At 40.4% G+C, this 24,795-nt stretch overlaps 2 protein-coding genes across 2 annotated transcripts; one reads left to right on the top strand and one right to left on the bottom strand.

The window, feature by feature from the left end:
- The first annotated feature begins 1,390 nt into the window (after nt 1-1,390).
- Nucleotides 1,391-3,281, top strand: LOC103721001 (golgin subfamily A member 6-like protein 22). Its single transcript, XM_039132356.1, has one exon. It carries the CDS (start codon nt 1,543-1,545, stop codon nt 2,986-2,988), a length of 1,446 nt encoding a protein of 481 aa, XP_038988284.1. The 5' UTR covers nt 1,391-1,542; the 3' UTR covers nt 2,989-3,281.
- Nucleotides 3,282-12,298: 9,017 nt separating this feature from the next.
- LOC103721002 (RNA demethylase ALKBH10B-like) lies at nt 12,299-20,093 on the bottom strand. The gene is given in 8 exon segments (XM_008811007.3): nt 12,299-13,171; nt 13,421-13,575; nt 13,663-13,778; nt 14,384-14,485; nt 17,144-17,261; nt 17,409-17,539; nt 19,264-19,740; nt 19,743-20,093. Coding segments are annotated over 8 exon segments (1,635 nt in total). The 5' UTR covers nt 19,822-20,093; the 3' UTR covers nt 12,299-12,714.
- Nucleotides 20,094-24,795: the final 4,702 nt, after the last annotated feature.

Raw genomic sequence — 24,795 nt, 5'->3', positions numbered from 1 at the left:
CTAAAGATAACAATGTCTTTTTCGAATTTCATGATACCTACTTCCTAATAAAGGATTACTTGGGGAGCATCCAGTATAGAGGCCACCTCAAAGTCAGTCTATATTGCTTTTCCCAACCTTTCAAGCAGTTTTCACCATCATCTTTTATTGATGCTCGTATATCCACTTCAGATTAGCATCGCAGACTTGGCCATGCTTCTTTTCCTGTAGTACAATATGTTTTGTCTGCTAATAAAACTCTAGTTGCTGCGAATAAAGGACAAGTTGTTTGTCCAGACTATCAAATGGCAAAAAACCACAATTTACCTTTTCAGGCCTCTCGAATTGCCCTACTCAGATGTCTAGGGGCCTTCAGTCGTTTTATCTACATATGGATCAAAATATTACGTATGTTTTCTAGATGATTATACGAAGTTTATTTGGTTATTTCCCAGGAAACAAAAATATAAAGTTGAGTCTATTTTAATATAGAAGAGGTGGGTTCAGTAGAAACGCGTCATCGCCAAATTGTTGAAATGGGCTTTGCTTTCCTTACGCATTCCAATCTTCCAAATTCATTTTGGAAAGAAACTTTTCTTACTGCAACCTATATTATCAATAGACTTCTAACCAAAATTTTAAACCACAAATCATCTTTTGAAATGGCTATTAAAAAGAAACCAAATTATGATGCATGTGTTTGGATGTGCCTGTTGGAAAAACTTACTTTTTGAAATTCAGTCCCAACCAATTAGCTAGTTATCAATTTCAAAATAAGCCCGTCTCCATAATGTAGCAACCCTAAAAGCCTGTTTGGATATTCATGCTACATTGAGCCGAAAATCTTATAAAATTCGTAAATTGGGCTATCTATTTAAACATGACCCCATATCATCCAAATATCATCTAACCTAAATTTCATGGGATATTTTTTTTTTAAAACACTTGAAAAGTATAAGATGGATGGGTCAATATGCTTAATTTCTATAGCACTTTTAGTATAATCTAATAAAAATATCCAAATAGGCTCTAAAAAAAAATTCAATTCTACGTGGAGTCTAAGGATTTTAGTTTGATTATCTAGTTAATGTTGGAATGGGCTGGGAGAGATCGAATTAACGAGCCTGCTATTTTTTAATACTGAAAATTCTATTCCAATCTCACGGATCTAGCGGGATTATCCAACGTCTTTAAGATCTGCGTGGATATTCACGTAGGATCCTGCATGAATCAATCCATTAGCGTGCCACGCCCCCGAGTTCCAACTTGCAATAACAGACTGGATTTGGGCCATATCAAGCACGATACTATCGAGCCCGCAATCCGCGTCGGTGGGGGAAAAAAAAAACACCCAGAGGCGCGCTCTCTCCCTCCAAATCCCACGCCCCACACTTGCATACCAGGTTGAGGTCACAAAAATAGTCTCTATAGCCGTCCCTTTGAAGTCGCCGAAGACCGAACAGAAGCATCCTATCGCAACTACCGACCATCGATCTCTCTCTTCCTCACTTCCCTATCGCTCTTCCTCCTCTTGGAGGCCTAACCCTAGCCCTAATTCTCGCCATGGATTTCTTCAAATCCGTCTTCGCCGCTGATTCCGATCCCGATCCCGATCCCGATCCGGATCCCAATCCCTCTCTCGCCGACTCCCCCCGGCAGCAGCAATCCCCGCCGGACGACGAGGAAGAACGGGGAGAAGAAGCGCAAACCGCTGGCGGCGGCGGCGGCGGAGCGTGGAGCTTCGGGGGTCTGATTAAGACAATCGCCTCGAAGAAGGAGTTTGGCTCCTTGATCGAGACCTACCGCCGGGACCTGGAGGAGTTCGGCACCGGCCTCAAGAAGGAGACGGTGGCGATCCGGGAGGCCGCTACTCGCGCCGTGCAGAACCTCCCGGGATCCCTGGAGACTGGAGCCTCCGTCGCCCAGGAGTCCCTCGAGTCCGTCGGCCAGGCCATCGACGACTTCGGCGGCTCCGTCTGGCGAGGCACCGCCGAGATCATCACCCACAGCAAAGAAGCCATCCTCGCCATGGAATCCGACCCCAATTCCCCCGATCCCTCCTCCATTGACGCCGGGACGCAGAATCTGGCCGGTTCTTCGAGGAGGTATAGCCGGTTTGATGCGCAGGTCCTCGCCATCCAGTCCGATCCGAGCACGTTCTCGGAGGAGCCGGAGGATGCTGAGGATTTCAAGAAGTGGAGATCAGGGTTCCAATTGGCGGAAAAGGAGGAGGAGATCGAGAATTTGTGCTATGAAAATGGGGCTCTGGAGGGATTTCTTGAAAAGTTCGTGCCTTCTGTTATGGATTATGATACCTTCTGGAGTCGGTACTACTATAGGGTTCGTAAGCTCAAGCAGGCAGAGGATGCCAGGGCGAAACTCGTCAAGAGGGTGATTTCAAGAGAAGAGGATGAGGAGGATTTGAGCTGGGAGGTCGATGATGATGAGGAAGAAGAAGAAAAGAAGGAAGCAAATAAAGAAGAAAAGAAGGAAGAAAAGAAAGAGGAAAAAATAGGAGAGCCTGAAGAAAAAGTTGTTAAGGTAGAAAGAAACAAAGATGAAGAAGAAAAAGTAACAAAGAAAGAAGACACTACCGCCACCTCTCAATCGCTAGAGGAGAAGAATCATCACGATGAGATCTTGGGAGTATCAGTGGCGATGGCTGAGAAGGAGGTGCCATCAACTGCAGAGAAGGAAGAAATTGTGGGATTGAACAGTGAGGGATTGGCATCCAAGGCAGATGATAACACAGTGGCTGAAGCGAAGACAGAGAGTGGAGGTTCATGCAAAGATAGCGATGTGTCAGTGGTGTCAAGGCCTTCTATGCCAGAAGAAGATGATCTTGGGTGGGATGAGATCGAAGATCTCGGGGAGCACGATGATAAGAAAATTAGTAATTCGAGTGGGAGTCCTCTTAAGGTGGATCTACGCAAGAGACTGAGTGCTGCTGAAGATGATGAGGACCTGAGTTGGGATATAGAAGATGATGTTGAGCCTGCCAGGCCTTGATTTACGGGTACAATAATGTTGGTCTCAAATTTATTATATTCCTTTATGCTTTTGGGTTTCTAGCGCAAATGTGCAGCTGCACTGCCAATAAAGATTGCATTGATCATGCTGTTCATTTTAGTGTGAATATTTATTTCTATATGTTGATACTTTCAAGTTCCAAGGTAGTTTGTTGTTCTTTGTTCACTCTTCTCGTGGTGTACTTTTTTATGATGATGTTTAGATAAGCATTATCTATTAGTGGGTGTTTTCTTGCAACTTAACTATAACTTGTGGGATGAGTCTGTTGAAAAGAAAATTCTATATTTACTTTCTTTAGTTATGATGCTTCTTAGATTCCTACTGCTAAAATTATTGGATGAATTTCAAGCCTATCTTTCCTTTATCTGTCCAATGTTGACATGTGATGTCTATTGCAAGTGAATTTCCTGTTAATATTCTTGTACCCTTGAATTTTGTGGCCTCATTCTTTCTTATTTGTTATAGGTTATACTGGATCCCACCAAAGAACATTTCATGCACATGTTTAAATACCATAAGAGTAACCAAGCTATTTTGGTATGCATCAAAGCATTGGTAATGCACATCATTTGATATTGGCTACAAAAAGATATTAATGATCTTCTGTTCAACGAAGTTTTTGATTGAATAATTACTCCAAGATAAAAAATGCCTGCCTTTTCCAATTTGACATACAACTGTGTTTTGACATTCATATTTCACTGAGCCTTAATCTAGTTTTCCTATCCGAGAAGTTGCTTTTAACAAATGAAATTGACGCAGACCGTACTATAGCAGCAGCAACATTTTTGTCACTGCCTAACTGGGCATACAAAATATTGAAAGATAGAGTAACCTATGCCAGTTGTCGTGGCTATATGCTAGTAACAATTAGTTTGATTGCATTATAGAAGTTAAAGAAAGTATAGGTCAAGGTTCATAAATCGGTACTGGGTGCCATATTGATCACCAATTCGATAGTGTATCAACACTTGGAATGCTATGGCATCAGTTCCATACCAATACAAAATCTTTTTTTTTTGGTTAATTTGTTTTTTTATTTTTTTAGTCTTGATGGATTGCTCCAATGATTGTAGTTGTTTGAATTACGATTATGATTCTATTTTGATCGTTTATGTCATATTGGTCTCGTATACGATATGATCGATTAGTGAATGTAATTGTAATATAATTAAATGCATGAATACATATAATTGAATATAAATATATCAAATGGATTTGAAGTACAAAAAATGTAGCAACATCTAGTTTCTCGTGGTATCTATGTTACTTGTAGATGTCAGGATCCTGGTTATAGTATGGGCCTAGTATCTGACTCCAACTCAGATAATCTACCCACCTTGCTTTTTACAATTTGAGCCTCCCGGATAGCTACCCCATCTAGGGAAGTTTGAGGTAGCAAAATCCCACTTGCAATTTGGTGAAGATTGCGGAGGGCAATGCCTGCCGAACTAGGCTGAGCCGCCCAGTTCGGCCTGTACCGAGCCAACTTGACGTGTGACTGGGTTGGTTCGCCTGTGGGGTTTGAAACCGAACTTGAATTGGTCTTGAATCGACAGGTTCCGCGCGGATAAGGTGGGGAGGCATATGACTCGCTTTGGACTCTTATGCTGCAAGTTGGGCTCTAATCTATGACAAGTAGGGTAGATCCAAAGTTCAGAAATATCCCTTAGTTAGAGAGGTTGTCGATAGAGACGGTGGTCGTATTGCATTTATGCTAGGAGCTTTTAGTAGCAGAAAGAAATCCTTCCGGAAGATTTCATAAAGAGCAACCATCCATGATTTAGATCCACATATCTTTCCCAACAAGAATTCGAAACAGCAGAAGATTGACATTATGCTAAAGAAGGATATATGTGGCGAGCTATTGGATCTTGGTTTTACTTCAGCCATGTTCCTTCAAATGTGGTAAACAACACGTACTATAGGTTTGTCATTTTCTCAATACAGGCTGCCGATCTTGGTGTAGATCCTCCAAGACTGAAGCACATCCATGGTGAGCTTCTTGACAACAAGGAGGAGCTAGAGAAGTGGATTGCCTCATTCAAGAGCAAGTGGCTTACATATAGACTCTAACGGTGATGTGTGATGGTTGAACCAGTCCTATCAGATGGAGCACATCAACTTCTTGATATACTATGATACAAAGATTTTATTCTAGAAGTCGGTTGATGCTTTCGATCAGATGCAAGATGCCATGTATATTCTCAAATTGATGGAGGAGGTGATTGATCAGGTAGGAGAGGAGAATGTTATACAGGTCATCAGTGATAATAGACCACAAAGGAAGGCTACCAGGGAGATCTTGATAGAGCGGTGGCCATTTATTTTTTGGATCTCATGTGCTGCGCATTGTATCAACTTCATGTAGATGGATATTGTAAAGATTTATGGGATGCAGTAGACAATGGAGACAACCCAAACTATCATCAGATATATTTATAACTATACATGGATTCTATCACTAATGCGAAGGTATGCAGGGGAAGAGATCTTGAGATCAGGTGTGATACAGTTTGTTACTAACTACGTTGCATTAGATAGCCTCCTTGAGAGGAAAGCAATTTTACGTCAGATGTTTGTCAGTGTCGAGAGGCAGAAAAGTAGATTTGCAAGGGCCGGCACTGAGGGGGAGCATTGAGGAGAACTTGGTGACGAGGCAGACATTCTAATAGCGGGCTGAGAAGATAGTGAAGGCTATCAAGTCATTGTACGAAGTATTTCGGGCCATGGACAGTAAGAGGCACCCCAAATGTGCTTCTTGTAGCATATGATGAAGAGGGCGAAAAATTAGATCTAGGAGGTAGTTTTGATGCATGCTCAAGAGTACATCAACATCATTGAGCGGCGGTGGATTTACCAGATAGGTTGGGACTTGCATCTAATAGGTAAGCAAAAATATTGACAATTAGACTGCGCCTATACTTGTCCAATTTCACTAAAACAATTACGAACTCCATCTGCAGGTTACTATCTGAACTTGAATTTTCAGCACACCATATCTGGAATCAATATGGATGACGAATTTTTGACCGCTCTGCGTGATGTGATTTACAAAATGGAGTCTAATCCAGAAGTAGCAGCCTTGTCTAGAAGATATAAGTTAACTTAAGCGACATGTGTCAGTTAACTTGTATCTTCAATGATTAGCATCTTACAACATGGTTCTTTTTTATAGATGAAAATTTTTAGGGAGGGCACTGACAGCTTTGGAGTCTCGGTGGCTGTTGTAAGTTAGAAAAGTATGAATCCAGGTATATTACATATCAATGATAACTATTACTTAACATTAGATTACTACTAATATGATACTATCTTATATGTATTTTTTTTCAATATTTTTGCAGCTGAATGGTAGATTCACTTAAGTTTGTCCGTGAGAAATCTTAAGCAGCTAGCTATCTGGATCCTCTCTTAAATAATCTCTTCCAGTGGCTGTGAGCGCAACTAATCCACATTCGCTCTCATCCATAGCAAGCAGAAAAATCGTCTGACACAAGAGCACCTCAACGACTTGTATATGCGTTCATTACAATCTGAGGTTGAAGCAGAAGTGCATTCAGAAGGCAGTGAAGCTAAACTACATGGAGCTAATCCACAATGCTTTCGTTGACGATGAGGATGATCCTATGATGGCTTGTGGGCAAGTAGCAGAAGCTGGAGCTTGATGAGTCGAGATCACCTCCATGACCGACCAATTCGTAGCCAATGAGGCTAGGATGGATGCAGGGCAATAGCCATAGGGGTCATTGGGGAGCCGGTCATCACATGACTCCTTATCCGAGTCATCATCTTAGAGATATGATCGAGAGTTGTTTAGGTGAGGCCACCATGCTATTCGATCGATTGAGGGCGATATCCATTCTCTCAACTTAATAAGGCAGAGAAGGGCACGAAGGGTAAGTTGACCCGACCTGAATTTTAGGACCCGCGGGGACGGGCTGGGTCCTAAATTTGGACCCGTTCTATTTTTCGGGTCGGGTTGGGTCGGGTCGGGTCGGGTCCACCCAATCTCGACCTGGACCCGGACCTAAACCCGACCCGATCCGACCTATTTTTTTTGCTTGATGTTATTTACTATTATATAGTGAAACTTTGAATATAAAAATACATAGACCCAGACCCGGACTCGATCCGGATCCGACCCGACCTGAATGACCTGTCGGGTCAAAATTTGTAGGCATGGACCCGACTCGGTTTTCAACCGGGTCGGTCTGGGTCCAAAATTAGGACCCGAACAAGAAACTGGGTCAGATCGGGATCACTCAGGATCCGACCCGATTCGACCCATTTGCAGCCCTAAGGGTAAGTAGGCAGCTGCCCAGCGCAACAAAAAAGAAAAAAAAGACACTTGCAGCCCCAATAGGGAGTGTATAGGAGTCGGTTCACTCAGATACAGAGACTAGGAAGAGCCAGAACATTCTGGTGGTCATGCATCTATTGGCCAGAGTGAAAGTGGAGGATATGAAACCATCGTTTATGAGACAGCCGCAGGACGGTCTTCGATTCATTAGTGAGTTTTAGTTTACGCATACTATATAGGATAGGAGTACACGATCTGATAGAGTTCACAAGGATACAATTGCATATAGGTGATGAACTCCTCGAGGTCATTTAGGACATGATGCAGTTGCAGATGATCTCACTCGTGGAGTAGAATTTTTAGATGTATCAGTTTTCGAGTCGTATACTGGATTCTATTACCCACGGCCATAGGCGACCTATGACCCATACAAATATGGATATGGATATGGTGGATCTGAGGCATCGTCTTCCGGTGGCTACTGCCTACGTAGCCTGATGAATTTTATGAGTCGGATTTTGCTGCTCGTACATTTGGATGGGCCTCACTATAGCCATGTTATCAGTGGACACCTCTCAGAACTAGAGCTTCAGCGAGATATGAGAATAGTTACAACTCGAAGTGCGTTCCTTATGGGATGAGTGTATAGGACTTAAATGTTGTTTGGTTAGAAGGGTGGGCTGATGTGCTTTTGATGATGCTAATGATGCAGATATCTACGAGAGACATCGCCACTCGACGAGATTTTAGATATCAGTATGTATGTTGTACTTTAAATATATTTAATTGATTGTATGATTGTATATTAGTATGTATGTTGTACTTTAAATATATGTAATTGATTGTATGATTGTATCATTTTATATTTTGTATCTTGCTAATTGATTTTAGGATATTTCATATTGCTTCTTGTAGCATGCAGTATTTTACTAATTATTGTATATTTTGTATCACTTTAAAACGACAAGATGCATCATTTAGGTTATGTCGGAATCATAGAAATATCAAAAAACATCAAGAAATATCAAATTATACTTAAAATCATTGAAAAAGTTGAAAAGAAATTGATTACCAATAAATGAAAACTAAAAAGCTTTAAAAAAAAATTGGCTGAACTAGCACGCCTCTGCGTACCATATTTTCGGTACCGTACCAAATCAGCCATCGACTGGTACAGGTCCCGGTACCGGCTCGGCAGGCCTTGGATAGAATGGTTTGATCTTATCTAAACCGAACTGGCATATGCGCTCTATGTACCGTGTTTTGGTACGGTACCAAATCGACTGCCGACTGGTATGGGTCTCAGTATTGGTTCGGTGGACCTTGGACAGAATGGTTTGATCTCATCTAAAGGTTTTTTTGTTTTTTTTGTTTTTTTGCTTCTGATCTAGTTCTCGAGGTTCAAACTAGTAACATCTTAAACTTCTTCAGAATTGTTTTATAGTGGGTGTGTTGTTGTAGTCAAGATTGGCATATTAACTTTGCATGGATAATAGCAAAATTTTGATGGACATTGCATATCAGATAAAGATGCAGTTTAGATCCTTTATGAAGTGGAAACTTAATTTTCACTTTGGCTCAGCTACCATACACGGTGAACTTCAAGATCCTGTTGATGTGTTATATCATCCATGCTTTCAGTGCACACAAGGGATGTAAGAATCTCAAAGTCTACTAGGTATGGCCCAATAGAGGACATAAACAGCACTGATTGGACAAATCAGCCGAACTTGTAGTGCTCTCCTTTTGATCTTTAAGATTTGAATTATTATGCTTGTAGTCTATGCAAGAGAATAAATTTATGCTGATTTTAAGCATAGAGCTGCATCTATGCTCAAATTTGCTGTGCCCAGACAATCTGGCCCACCCCTGATCTCCCCCACCCCAACCTTAAAAAAGATTAAAAAAATAAAAACACAGGCGCATTATTTGAGCACGAGGGTTATGGAGGGGAGTTTGTGGAAATTTCTAGCTATGACTTAAAGGATCATGGTAATTTTATATTTTTGATCAACATGAATGCTTTATGTTGGCAAATTGGTGTATATTAATGTAGTAGATATGGTCCAATGCAAACAATATTTACCAGATAGAGAAAATAAATTTAATAGCTAATAGAATAGAGATGAGTTATGGATGACATTATGTGCAAGAACTAAGAACCCCCAATAATTATCATGAATATTAGTCACAGTTCCCTGGTTCTGTTTGAATCAATTAAAATTTACCTTAATGAACCAAGGTTCGTCCCAGTGGTCCTACAGGTCCTAGGTCGAATCTTGGTTGGTGCATCCTCAAGCATTGGCACTTGGATAATTCTAGTGCAGGCGGATCATCCTTCATTTCTCTCAAAATAAAATAAGATAAAATAAAGTAAAATAAAATGCATCTACTGGATGAGGACTTTCGGTCAAAAAATCAGAACACATTAAACTTGCATCTTTTGATCTCCACTTTCAGTTCAATTCCAAAAGGGGAAAAAGTACTCATCTCACTAAATGCTGCTTCCTTTTTCTTTTATGGAACCAAAATACTTGCGTGCTTGTCTTCTGAGATGAGGGCTACAAAGTGTACTACTGGTTTCGAGAATAACGACATATATAGATGAAAGTTGATGAGTATTAGGAGCACCTATATGCGTTTTTAATTATGGTTTACACCATGTGTTGGTCTAGGTTTTTATCTTTGTATGTGATGGAGTAACGAAATGAATGATTGCTCATATTCAAAATGAGGTATTGCAATGTCCTGTATTTGCAAATGATAAAATGCTAGTGAATGGGACGATCAGAGTAATTGCTAAAGCAGTGATTTCAACAGAAAGCTGTGTAGCATGAAATGAAATAGCATATGTTATAAATAAAAATAATTTTAACAGCGACAAAACATAAAGACAGGCCCTAGATTTGTTGATATGCAGGTATTATATCTGTTATACAGATGGAGTTTGTAGAAGAAGAGAGAATCTTTGATGCTTTCATTCAATAACCACCTGCTTAAGGCACAGCCTGTTTTATAGTGCAGCAGTTTGTGCTCTATAACACGGTTCTCATCCATTTCATGTTTGACATAAACTAGTGACTTGTATATTTACAATGAATTATTGGCAATGGAAAAAAATTTGTCACTTCATGGTAATTATATTAGATGCCATGGTTGTCAAATTTATTTTTGTTTCAGAAGGAGTTGCAATTTGTGTACATGAAAGACTATAAATAGTTGGTGAAAACTAGAGAGGCTTGTTACTCATAAACTTCTTGACCCAACAGTAGCTCAGATTTGCATCTCTTATTATTTTCCACTGGAATACCCGCTTAAAAATTCAGTTGCTTATGTTCAGGTAGCTAGTTTTGCGAGTTAATCTGCAGGGTTATTTGCTTCTGCAAACATGTGATTATGCGAAGCACAAAACTTACCCTACTGGAGGAAATAATATTTGTTGGAATCTCTTTCTAACAGTCAATCAATCATAGCTCTATGATTACAATGTCAATTGCTTGTGCTCCCTTCCCCCGCCCTCCACATATCAGACTGAGTGCTCCGGACATAAAAAAGCTCCTTTGCCTTGAATCCGAGAGAGCTAGCGGCTGCGGTTGGTATGGCTAGAATTGACATCTTAAATGCCCGTAGCACCAAGAGTAGCACGTTAAAGTTTTACAGTGTGCTTCGTAGGAGTCTAACCCAGAAAATCTGGGGCAGACTCGCAGGAATTGCCCATTTGCTTATTCAATTCCGGCTTGGTGGAATTATCTTGGAGCTAGGGATGTCTCTAACTTGTTTGAAGCATGGTGGCAAAGTGTGTTCTTGGGTTTTGTTGGCTATAAAGAATCTCGAGATTACGAAATTCTGAATTCTTTCTCTGGTTTTATATAGGACTTTCTCAAATTAAAATTATTGCGGATGCTACGGCCGCAAAGTTGAAGCAAATGAATTTGATAAAAATTCTATCCCTATAATTTTGTAAAGCAGCTATAAGTCTACATTGGTTGTAATTCTATTTTTCATCACATTATGCCACTAATATGATAAAGAAGCTATAATCTACTTGATTGTAATAGAATTTTGTACTTGGAAAATCTGAAAGAAATTTTGGGATATAAAAAAAAAATAAAAAATTAGATGGATTTGTTCTGGTTGGAAGTGCTTGGTTTAGATAATGACATTATCGCTTTGCTCTGTACGACAAGCCCACAAAATTACAAAGGGTCAAACATGAAGCAAAGGCTTTTCATTTCAGTCCTAAACATGATAACTGAAGAAATTCAGCTCCAGAGATGATAAATTTTCATGGCAAACCAACATTTAGTCGAGACTAAGGTTATCTGATTTACAGTTCAATTTCTGACGAGCAAAGGACTACACCACCAAGGTCATTTTTTATGCTTCCCTTCTCCTTTTTAGGAGGGTGGGTTTTATAGGATTGTAAAATAGAACATACTCTTTCCGAAGGCAAAGAAAACCATGCGAGGTCAAAATTCTTTACGGCACCCTACCAGCCCCAAATTGGCTGTTCTTTTCCATAAACATAACCATCAAGCCTTGTTGCAGCTTCTTGGTTTTTGTGTTACAAATGTTTTTCAGGCAGCCACTCAGTGCTAGCCATAGGCCAGGATGCTAAAGCTGGAGAGCTCCTTGCTTAGTTGACAACCGATGGCAAGATGTAGTTGAAATTGTGAAGTCAAAATTCTTCATTCATTCACTGCTATAATATAGGTAAGAAAAAGTCTAGCCTAGAAACGGAGGAAGGTAAATAAACCCCCACTTGCATTATCTTTTACAAAAACTGATCTGTGGTAGAAATCTTCACTATAAGTTCATAGTTTCTAGTGCTCTTTTAGTCTAGTCTGATTCAGCCCGGTGCATGAGACTAATTTGTAACTAACAGCATCTTTTCAGGTATTCCGTGCATAAAAACTGATATTTTTCTTCCTAAAATCTCAATTCAAACTAAAAATCCACCACACTGCGTTTGACATTAAGAGCTCCTGAATCAATGAACTGAGAGAAGTGAGATAGATATGTGGTATATGCTGAATAAAACTAGACGGAAATATTACAAAATTTTGTCCTTCACTGGAGGGATCTCAAGTCCCCCAGCTGATTTTTCCTAAACTCTACCTACCATGGCAGTCAACCATCCATCTAAAAGAAGCCACCTACGCTAAAGAACTGCTGTAACAACAACGCCGTCTTCATAAGTTGCTGATAGCCATAACTTAACAAACTCCCATGACAAAGAAGTTCCCGTGAAGACACTTGGAAAATGTTGATCCCTGTAATCTTTTTGTTATGATGCCCTGAGTAAGGAAAATACTTCGAGAATGGGAGAGACAAGACCTTCATCACTCTACTCTAGCTCGACACACAGGAGTGACACCGACATCAGAAACTAGGGGCCTCAACTACACTTGTGCCTCTAGCGGGGGCGGCAACGAGGGGAGCCTTCTCTTCTGAATACGAGGTGGGAGATGCTTGGTGTATTTCTTGGGTCCCACTGTCCATGGTAAGAATACACCGGTGCCGCTGCGTGACACTCTCCTACCAGGACTCATGACCATGGGACGGGGCGGCGCCAGCATGACGACAGGAGCACGGAGGGTCACTCCCCATGTGGCTGGAATCACACTGTGAGGCCCATAGGTAATGACTTCACCACCACCACCCTGCACCTTTTGTGCCGGTGGAGTTCCAGGTTGCCAGAGGGTGAGAGCTTTAGTTAGCGGAGCCATGGTAGAGGAATCGGTTTGGCTGTCGGCAGGTCGAACCTTCACAAAAGTGATGCTCACCCTTCTGCCTGGGGATTGGCAAATGACATGCCTGGCCATGTCTGCGCTGTTCCCACGCATGACTAATAGAGACCTGCAAATTAGTTAGTTGCATTATTAGTCATGTTAAGTGCAAGTTGTAAACCGATCGGCATTGCTGATTCTTATGGCAAGCCACTATGTTGTATATCAGAATCAAATAGTCAATGAATCTTATAGCCTAATATTGAAACTATTATAATAAGCCTGCATAAATTTAGATCTTATAAGATCATGACATAATAGAGAGGAAGAACAAAAATGTAAATGGTATCAGTAAGAGGTTTGATTTAACACAACATACCCTTCCTTCAGTGGAAGTGTGAGGGAACCCTTGTAGTTTCCATTGTTGTCGCTGACAAGCACCCGTCCGAAAGCCATTGTTGTCTCAGAAAGGAGAAGTGTGGAGATTGGATTGTCCAGGTGCGGAGGTTTGAAATATGGCTGCGAGTGCTCACCCTGCGGAATGAGTTGTAGAGGCCCACAAGAACTCAGTTTTGGGGACGGATGATTCAAAATGCCAGACATGTTTCAGACAGAGATTACCTCATCAAAGAAGTTGACAATGCAACTGTTTGGTTTTCTGCTTTCTGGTATTAAACGCCATTGAACTAGGTGATCGATGGCAGTCTGCAAAACTGGGGGAATTGGTTCTATATTACCTACATAACAAAGATGACATTGTTACTAAAAGCACGCGATTGAGAACAGCAGCATTGGGTAAGCTGTTGCCATATTACTGAAATTATCATAAATAAATCTCAGGCAATATCCAAAACATACTTCACTACTGTTCCAACACCCAACTAATTCACTAGGTACATGGCTGCAGAGATGATCAATTTAGCCTAAAATCCAACCTATTTTATCAAAATGATTGACTAAACTTAGGACATGGTAGAAAAAGCAAAATTAATACCAGAACATAAAACACAGGCATGCATTCCTGCATAATGCTAAATCAGAGTGCAGAGGATCATTTATCTTACAAGATGGGTCATTTCAAGAATACTATTGCATAGTTTGGAAAATTATTGAAGTTGCTACATCATGTAATGACTGAGATATAACATAAATTCCAAGAAAAACAATAATCACAGTCAAAATGCACTACTGTCACAGCATGAAAGTAACATGGGTCCCACGTATCAAGGAATTGAACTGTTGATGTAAAAAAAGTTAGGCGATAATTAAGATGGATTCAATCTTGTAAGAAACATGATAAAACTAGAAAGATAGGGATCAAACTTATAAACATAGAATTTACTTGATGCTGCCTCATTAGTTGGTTGAAACAATGGAACACCAAGCTGAAGGATCTCTCTCTTGTTCCCTTTCATCTGTTTGTTGAAGAAAATGAATGTTTCACCTGTGTAGAAATACAAAATCATTGGCGAGCAATGACAGTGTCTCATGGTCAGATAAATAGATGTTATGTGGCACCCATAATATCATATATATTTGGTTTTATTTATATACATAGTATATGGAAACAATCTCATATAAATTGCTAACTCCTATATATTTGATACTTTTATCACAAAATAAAAAGGACCAAGTATCACGGAGAAAAAAGTTTCCAATTGTCTTGAACTAAGAGAATTTTTGGAAATTACCAGAATTATCAGAACATGCATTATCAATTTAGTATCAAGAGGAAGTTTCTAATAATATAATTAATTAAAACATGTAAATCATGACTAGATTTCCCATGCAAGATGTGCCAAAGGTAAGGTCATTAATTCCCCACAATGTGGCAAATCACGTTATGGTTTAAGTCATGGTGCTCCTTATTTCAGGTTCATCAATTGTGTTACCATACATGGTCTATCTTAGAGCGTGGTGTTGTCATGACTTTTCTTACCCCCCTACGAGTTTCCTTTTGCATTTCTGAAACTTTTTCTTGAATTGGAATTTTAGTTTCCTATCAGTCCAGTAACTTGCCTCTGATTTAAAACTTCGTACAATCAGATTTCTTCTATTGCTTTAAGGTCATTAATTTCTCAACCGTGTAACAAGTCATTTCATGGTTGAAGTCCTGGTACTCCGTACTTTATGTTCATGAACTGTTCTACCATGCATACTCTCAACCGATTTAGAGCACACAAGGCTTTCTTTCCCTTTAGGGTGATCTTCTCTTAATTCTATATGCAGCATGACACCACAAGTATTTCTTCCATTACATGCATTTAGAGACTCCCACAAATATTTGAAATCATTAAATTTTACCTTTTCTGCCCATATATAAAGTTCTCCCTCTGCTAATCTCATCAAACAACACAATAGAATTTGCAGAAACCAAGGTTCAATGGCACTTCCCATTGTTGTCATTAGTTATGGAAACTTAAAAAAAATAGGGTAAACTAGGACAAAATTAGACATGACTGATGGTGAAGGCCTATAGCCAGTAGTAATTTCCTGGTTACTGCATGAGTAGTTACTGCATTTCCTCGGTATATGCCTCTATCATTCATCACCCAAAAAACATGGCTTCTTGTGCTATACTAAATGCTCTTACCGAATCATGACTAAAGTACATCAATTAAGAAATAAAGGACCAGTTCATTGCCAAGAAGCCAAATGCTTGCCAACATAAGAAATTGAAATTTCCTACGGTCTCGCACAATAAAGTTTCCAAGCATTATTTAGCTAATCACCATTAGCAAATTCAAAATCGTCAAGATTAACTGTACCGCTATAAAAACATTATGCATTAACTCACTTATCATGTTTTTCTTATTTTGATACGACAAAATCCTTATAATTACAATAGCACAAAAACATGATGATATGCTATATATGTACCTCCCCAGGTTTCAAGTACCAATGCTGGTGGGAGTGGCAGTCACCTGTCAGCACATGCCATGCCAATGTGTTTGCCAACCGTACAGCAAAAAAAAAAAAAAAAAATGATTGAAAATTAAAACGGTCTCATATAATTATATCAAGAAGTGATTAAATGCGTCAATGCCAACCTTGTTCTGGTGCTAATACTGGCCTGGCATGGTGCAGGCCTGATCGTATGTTCTCTTTAACCGAATGATGTTCCTCCAGCATTTATGGCAAGTAGGCCAGTCTTGTACCCCTAATGTATCCTATTGCAGCACAGACACTACAGTTTACTTTGAATAGATTATATTGCATTCTCAGTCAACTTATAAGGGCACTGTCTTGAGATTTCAGGTGGTGCATCATTATCCATGTGTGGAATAGGCTATAATTGATGGCAATAACCAGAAAGGAGGATGCTCTTGAGATCGTGCATTGTAATCTATTCAAATTATCTAAGATAACTGACTTGAGTTAGTATCTGCCAAGTGAAGATGGAAAACAATTTGAGGACAAATTTCCTAGATCATTTAATGCTTCCTAAGTAAGAATCACAATCATGCATATAATATTACATATCTCAACATGCAAAAACCAAGTACAAAAAGATGCAATTACATACTCATCAACCATGTTACAAAAACCTCAAATATGAAAACGGCAACATCCATGCAAGCTAGTTTCCATCAATTTGGAGTTGGCTATCGAGAATGCTCCATGGAAACTGGAAAGGATCGAGCATGCTCCATTGGTGCCAAGTTTCTAGACAAGGCAACTTTAGGGAAGACTAGGCTCTATTATGAAGAAAAGAACCGAAATTGGAAAGTTTTGGTTGTGGATTAAGCTTGAGGCAAGGATCAACCCTTCGAAACCCTAACCAACTAGGAAAGAGCCTAGCTAAACAAGAGACATGGCAAGAATTGCTACGATTAACTACATTCATCTCTGAAATACAAGTATTAAGCCAAAGAGTCAAATTGAAATTTTCTCCCATGGCCTCAATAGTTAGCAGTAACCTCAAATAGCATCCCAATTTTAAGATAACTAGCATCCTGCTGTTACCAAACCACCATTTGAAAAACAATGATGCCTATGACTTTTAATAGCTGTCAACAAACTCTTTTAACATTACAATCCTGCTAGCTTATTCTTATCAACAGCATATGACGAACAAATGCAATTGAAAAGATGAACTGACCTGAGAGTTCACCCCTTCTACCTGCAAGACGGAGTTCATTTATAAATTCCGCAAGCCTCAGAAGCTCTGAGTCTGTGAAGATGTCCTCATACAGCTTCAGACCTTTCACGACATTAACCTGATCGTGCATTATAGAAGCCCTTAGTAAGTTCTGATTTTATGGAAAAACTCAAAACCAATAACTGAACAACTACTAATTCCTACGGCATCTTCTATTTCATCTCTACACAGAAATTTTCCCGAATGATGGAAAGATGGAACTCGCCATATGCCCTTTCACTGCCTCTTTGGCTACAAAACCTTTGAAGATCTTGATCCGGTCAGGGCGTGCCACACAATCCTCGTGATCAGCACATATCTGGACATTCTCCACAGAAGTTTCTTCCCCTCGAGATCCTACAAGCAGACAACAATCAGATATTCAAAGAAAATATTTCAGCATTTCCTTATTAAATTTGTTAAATCATGCACCAATTCAAGAAACAAACAAGTGAAAAAAAACAATAAAAGCAAAACACATTCAACTTTATATCAAAATCCATGAACATTGGAGGAGTTCTTGACTCCTTTTCTCCAAAAAGAAAAAAAGAATCAGTGCAGGAAGCATAAAAAATCAGTTCAAAATTATACAAACTTGAAGCAAGGAGTCACGTACTTTATATAAATAATAACATAGTTTTGGATTGACAATTGATATTAACACAACAAAGCAAATATTTAGCATCAGAGAGCAACTGTCCTCTTCACATAGCTAAGTGAAGATAAGAATGCTATGAACTTGCATTGCACTATTGTCTTAAAAAGCGTTAACCATGAGGTCAATCATAACATGCATGTTTAACTAGTTATTCCACTCACAAATAATTATGACCATATTTGACATATTTTAACATGTACTAACTCAGCAAACACTCTTGCCATACTCCATATTGGCCCTCCCACAGACCAAGCTTGGGCTGATGTTGACTCTGTTGTGAAAAGGTCCAGATTTACCTTAAGTGTCATATATGACCTGGCTCCTAATGCTATTTGGAAAGTGAAAATTTTGGCATCATATTTATTCATCTAAATTGGAAAGAACATAAACATTAATTATTTTAAAATGCATCGATTAATGAAGACATATACTACATACACGTGCCCATTTACCTCAATGATGACACAAAACCTCAGCCTTGTCAGGGCGCCATCTTGGGCCACCGAGATTGCTGTTCCAAACGGAGCAGCTAACAACGCCGCGAGAATCTCCGGCGGTTGACCCCCAGGTTGCTCGACACGTGCCCGGACCTAGCCCTCTTCCCACCAGACCCGGGCACGTCTCCTTGAACCGTCCGATCCCAATCCGACGGTCCACATCACGTAGCCGCCCGGAACTCTACGCACCCCAAGGCCGACCCAGAACAAACCTATTACAGATTTCCGGCCCCACTAAACCGTACCTTATTACAAAAGTCCACGTGTCGAGAAATAACGCACCCGAACCCCCTCGAAATCCTCAACAGCAAGTGGCGCATCCCTCATGGAGACGACAAAACTAAATTCGGCATTTCCGGTCTGCTTTTCAGAGACGCCACCCCTAGTCCCGTCCGTCAGGCACGTTTTACATCGCAAAAAATATTAACTACTTATTTTTCCTTGATATAGTCCCCCCAATTTATTAATTATTACCCTCTAATTGTGTCTCTTTGTCTCTCTAGAATTTTAGAAAGAGAAGTAGGAGTGCAGGCGTGAATTATTCGGCGGGCCGGAGAAAATAACAGGAAACAGGACTTCCAGATGTTAGCTGTCCGTGACTCCGTTCACGGGTTGGAAACTCCGTTCACTCGGCTCTTCTGGAAGACTAAAAACAAGACGGTGGAGACCATGGAAGCAACCACGGCCGTCCGATCTCGGAGCTCCATCGTCGCGATTAGTGAGAGGTTAGAGGAACCGGAAGGTGACGGGACCCTTCTCGGTACGAGGTTGTTCCAGGCTAACCGGGATCCCGCCGGCCGAACTATTAACAGAAACGAGATCTAAAACTTCTCTTAATTAAGCTATACGAAATAATTAGATTAGATTAAACACAAAAAGGAGAAAATTTAGGGAAAAAATGGGAACTAAGTCAAAAGATTACTCACCTCCATCGCCTCCGCCTTCTTCGGAGACCTTCCGATCTGAGGAATCTCCGGTAGAATCTCCGTCCCTAACGCCGCCGTCATATATCGATCTCTCCTGCTCCATCTCCACCACCACCTCCTCCTCCTTAGGAGAATCTTTGCTGTCCTTCCCCTCCATCGCCAGGGCCTCCTCCTCCTCCTTTGGAGAATCTTTGCTGTCCTTCCCCTCCATCGCCAGGGCCTCCTCCTCCTCCTTGCCCTCCTTGATCTCCACCACCTCCTCCGTGGCGGCGGCGTAGCGACGGGCAGCGACGCGGCGGAGCTCTCCGGTGACGTCGGCGATGGAGAAGTACTTCTGCATGTGGAGCACGGGGATCCAGTTCATCCGCCGCCGGTGGATGGCGGCGAACAACGCCTCGTACTCTGCTCCCCCTTCGATCTGCACCAGGTGCCCGCACAGCGCATCGATGATCGCGTTCGCCGCCGCGAATTCCCCCGGAACCACGCTATGATCGCGTCCCGGGCAAACATCTCCGGCACCGCTCCCGCCGCCGCTGCCGCCGCCACCGCCGTCGTCATCGCCGCAATCCTGCTCCCACCCCTCAAACCCACCGCAAAAAACCTCTTGGAAAAATTCCCCCCCGCCTTTCACCGAAGAGAGAGAGAGAGAGAAAGCAAGAAGTACTAGAAGTCCTTTCAGAGAGCAAACAAGCAAGGAGGAAGACGGGGGCAATGGGACGCGGGGCTCTATAAATACACGGGACGGGGGATGACCTGGCGAATGACGTAGGGTGGAGGACGGAACGCAGACGGATGGGAAGATGGGGGGATTTGACCGGAGTTCGGTGTGTAGTAACCCGGATCTGACGAAAATGCCGTTCCGTTCCTTTGGAGCTCATTTATAGCCCCAGCGAGAAGAGATCCCGTCATGGCTCACCGGCTCACCGGGGTGAGCGGATCTCTCTTCAGATGGCAGGGGAGTTACGGCATTTCCCTTTCCGGTATACGTGGTTCGCTTTGCGACCTCAACCCAAACGTTCCCCATATACGTGCCTTCCCTCGCCGCCGTTGTTCCTAATTCGTAAATCCTGGCCGTCCGGTAGGTGGCCCCATGATCAACGGAATATGAACGGTTACAGAATCTCGTCATGAGATCGAATGGTGCTGATTCGTGGAAATTATTAAAGGCTCTTAGGCTTCGAGCGGGGGAATATGTACGTCATGGGAGCGGGGTGGCGCTGCGTCCGTTCTGGTGTTCCCGTGGAAGGTGGCGTGGTGGTGACGTTCGCTAGCACGTCCAAAGGGGTGCATTATACGACCATTTCGTAGCTGTATGTCATACCGCAGCGTCTAATTATTCGATGGACCAGCTCCAATGGACCCGTCCAATAGTCACGCACCATGTTACCTGAGCAAATCAAGATCAAATGAGGGTTGGCTCTTATCCACCGTCCACTGTAGGATATCAGGACCTGATCCTCTTATCCTACGGGAGCATTTGGCTGTTGAGTAGGGCCCACTGTTCTGGGAGGTGGATGTATGGGTCCCACCTTGCCATCCCCTCAATGCACGCATCATGCCGTGCCAGACCGGTTGGCAGCCTGATTTGGATCGCATTTGTAGCTGGCTTGTTATTTGTGAAATAAAAATGAACTTGGTCGGTTCAACCATATGGTTTAATTGTCACATGGTGTACAAGGGTCGCATATTTTTTGGCATACCATAACGGCTAGAGTTGGGTCTTCTTGTATAGAAATAAATTAGCTTGGTTTGTTTGATCACGGTCAACCTCTAACTTATTTTAAGATTGCCCTGGTCTAAATTCTAACTCCTAAAGTTTCATCATGATACAAAATTGTAGAGCATATACTGCAAGCATGTCGATGGACTATATACTGTATAACCTACCCTAATCCTTGCGAACCTACCCTCTCTCTCTCTCTCTCTCTCTCTCTCTCTCTCTCTCTCTCTATATATATATATATATATATATATATATATATATATATATATATATATTACAGTTTTTTAGGTACATAATTTTTTTTGGAATGAGCAATATCAATATCATGCATAATATATATCTATATATGTATGTATCACAATCAATTTAGAGGCATTGCAAGCAACACTCATGTAAAAATTGCGACAACTATATCCGACACTATCAACATCAACGGTTTAAAATAATATAATTTGAGCTCTACGTGGAAGCACTCTATGTTTCTTTTGTCATTTCTGCTCCTGGCTAAGTAGCTATTCTCCATCTTCCTTGATTTATTTCCTCACGAATCTTCTCTTATAACTCATAAGCATACAAAATAATTTTGAATCAGTACTAGCTTTGCTACATTGTCGTACCTAGTTGGGGTTGCTTGGAGCCCACAAGAAGAAAAGTATTGCCACGTCACAGTCACATTCTTTGGAATCAAGTGGACCTTGCAATCTTTGTATTGGCTATGTTTTTTTTTTTTTTTGGTGGGTCGGCTGCTCAAATTGCTTTCATTTAAGCAGAGCCAATTGCATCACTATCAAAAAGACTATAGAAAGCAACAGAAATTAAGAACTGCTGAGTCCACAGAAACTCTCCGAAATACTGAGCAGCGAAGGAGGCGACTCAATGAGCAGCTTAGTTTGCCCTCCGAAGGACGTGCCTGACATTGGTGGTCCGGCACTTCCGTAGCATCCATCGCATATCGTATGGAAACAGGTGCTTCACCCTTTCCCGTCTCTTCACCCGAAGGCGATCAAATCTTTGTATTACTTATGCGAACAGTCAAATCCGCAACACAAAGTGAGACTGGATCTAGGGACCCACCACTACTGAGCGCGAGATCGCCATCGGACGACTGCTATCGAGTTAAATCTCTGGTGGGATCCGCAACCGCCCATGCGACAGCGACAGTAACAGTAACGCATTGAGGTGTAGATCAACGGGGTGAGCCCCACAGTACCCGACGATGGGCCCCGCGCGTGCAGGTCGTACGCAAAAAAGCGTATGTATGCGCGTGTATTAACGTTATGTGATCATCGCCACCCGAGGGTTCTGGTCACCGATGACGGAACGAAAACGGATATCTTCAGTCCGTTATTATTGGGGTTTGGAAACTTCGGTAGGAGGAACAAACGAGCGGTGGCGGAGGGCGACTGAGGTAGTATTAAAGGTGCGACAGCTCGGCCGGCGGCCAGGTATTGAATTGTGCGTGCCGCCGGCCGGCGGCCGGTATTGAATTGTGCGTGCTTTGTTGGCAACCCCGTGCTAACGAGGAAGTTTCTAAATGACCGGTTTGAGGTCTGGATTCAAGCCTCCCGGCCCTGGTGCAATAAAAGTTTTCTTCTAGTACATTTTCTATAATTTGGGTAGTAGATTGCAGGTTTTAAGAGACTCTTGACCTCTAGATAAAATTTTACTTGGAAGCCATTTAATGATTTCAACCTGAAATGATTCAAGGTTTGTGTCGCATTCCTCGCTGACTGATGTTCTAGGTTCAATCTCTGGACTATGAATTTCTAGAAAATTTGAACCTAGATTATTATAGTGCATGTAGTGATGTAGGTCTTCTTTTCTTCCTTTTGTTAAAAAAAAAAAAATCGAAAAAAAGATTGATGGCAATCTTACCGTATTTCATTTTAACTTTTTTTTAGGAGGGGCTATCGAGCTTTTGGATATCTCCCTATTTGGAGTCAAAAATAATAGTGGTTCAGAAAATTACTTTGATCTCGAATCTATTTGTCCAAAAATTCAGTAGATGCTGGACACACATATCCATCAGGCTTGGACAAGCTTTGAATTTAGGCCTCCTCACCAATATTTGTCAAGCTCAATTACTTTCATCCCTCTAAAATATTTTGCTAGCTAGGTTATCCTTTCTAAGTATAGTGGATAAATTTTAGAAAAAATGTGAAGGATACAATAGTAAAATCATCATATACTAAATACCAAGCAAATTATCATATTTAAATCAATCCCATCAAAATTTACTGCATATCCAACTATATTAAAATTCAGATTGGGTACACTTCTGTAGATACATAACCTAACATGAAATTTTTTATTTGTTTACATTTGGAGCCACTCCTTCCCAACAAACCAACTAGAAGGGGTTGAGCCATAATTTTTTTTCTAAAGAAAGAAGGTGATGCCAAATATGCAATATGATAAAAATATCTTTCGGCTATATGTTTATGTTAAAGATAGGCATTTTAGAGTCCCTACCATTAAGAAGTATTTGAGTATATATACAAGTAAGGACTAAAAATTAAGTGCTAATTAAAACAAGAGATCCTGGAAATAAATTTTTTACTCAACAAACTTTTATCTTAATTAGCATGCTAAGCATGAGCCAAAGTGAGGTTTGTTTATCTAATTTATATTTAAAAATAGTAAAACCAAGAAAGGGATGAGTTAAAATGTTGCACATCTAATAGAATTATGCCATGTGTCTAGTTGTAAGAATTTCCATGATTAACAAGGTATGGGATATTCATAGTGTTGCACATACTTTTTAATGTTGATTATAATTTAAACTATGATTCCATCATGGTTGTCAAAGTGCTTGGTTTTGTTTAAATTTTGAGAGCTTTTGAGTAGTCAAAAGTGGTTAGATGAAGCATTGAAAAGGTTGAATAAATAAAGAAGGTCAATCAAACTACATCAAAGAAAAAACATTTCTGTTAAAAACAGGTACTTATCTATATAAACAATTTAAGAAAGCAAGAGCGCAAAATCATTTTACTAGTACAAATTTAAATCAATGTAAATAGATTTCAAAGTATCATATGGTAAGAGACACTTTTAACAGAAGTTTTACCTTTATATTGGTATTAAGACCCCATCACATTAATTTTATGTACCTCTATATGCTAATTTATTTTATATCAATTTTAAGTTTATGTTTTTTCACTATTGGATGGGATGCTCCTATTTATCTATGAACAAATGACATGGTTTAGTGTAAAATAGAGCATAGTTATACGCAAGTTGGATATTAGAATATAAAAATAAGAATGCTTGTCATAGAAGTTGAAAATGACCATTCAATAGTATCATGTGACGATATGCTACTTTTTAAGTAGAACTTATTAAAAGCTAAAAATGGAAAATTTCATAAGAACTTTGAGCAGTGAAAACAGAAGTGAAGAGAAAAATAGATGATGAAAAGAATAGGAGAAGATGAAGCCAAGAATGTAAATGTCTTTCCATCCTTTCTATTATTAATTCTTGTTAAGAGAAGCCATTATGGTCTCTTTTAATGTTAAGTGTGCTCATAGTGTTTACTAATAAAATCCTTGATAAGGCATTTATATATAAACCTATAGCAATCTAATCTCTTTGATATGAATTTCCCAATTTATGTAATATCTTTCTTGCACTTCACTTTCTTAATAGTAACATTTTTTTCCAAATATATATCCCTACCACCTATACTTTCGAAATCATTTTCATCATAACCACTTTTATTAAATAAATTAATTAGTACTTGAATTGGGTAAAAGTGATGATACATGGTTGTATATGGTTCACAGGTTAATAATTTGAGAAGAAGCGGATTC

This window comes from Phoenix dactylifera, chromosome 1 (genome assembly GCF_009389715.1).
Source record: "Phoenix dactylifera cultivar Barhee BC4 chromosome 1, palm_55x_up_171113_PBpolish2nd_filt_p, whole genome shotgun sequence".
NCBI lineage: Eukaryota > Viridiplantae > Streptophyta > Magnoliopsida > Arecales > Arecaceae > Phoenix > Phoenix dactylifera.
The sequence above is the reverse complement of the archived record's forward strand: the minus strand, read 5'-3'. Positions and strand labels throughout refer to the sequence as shown.

Excerpts from the sequence above, each read along its gene's own strand:
- LOC103721001 (XM_039132356.1), top strand. The coding sequence starts at position 1,543 with ATGGATTTCTTCAAATCCGTCTTCGCCGCTGATTCCGATCCCGATCCC.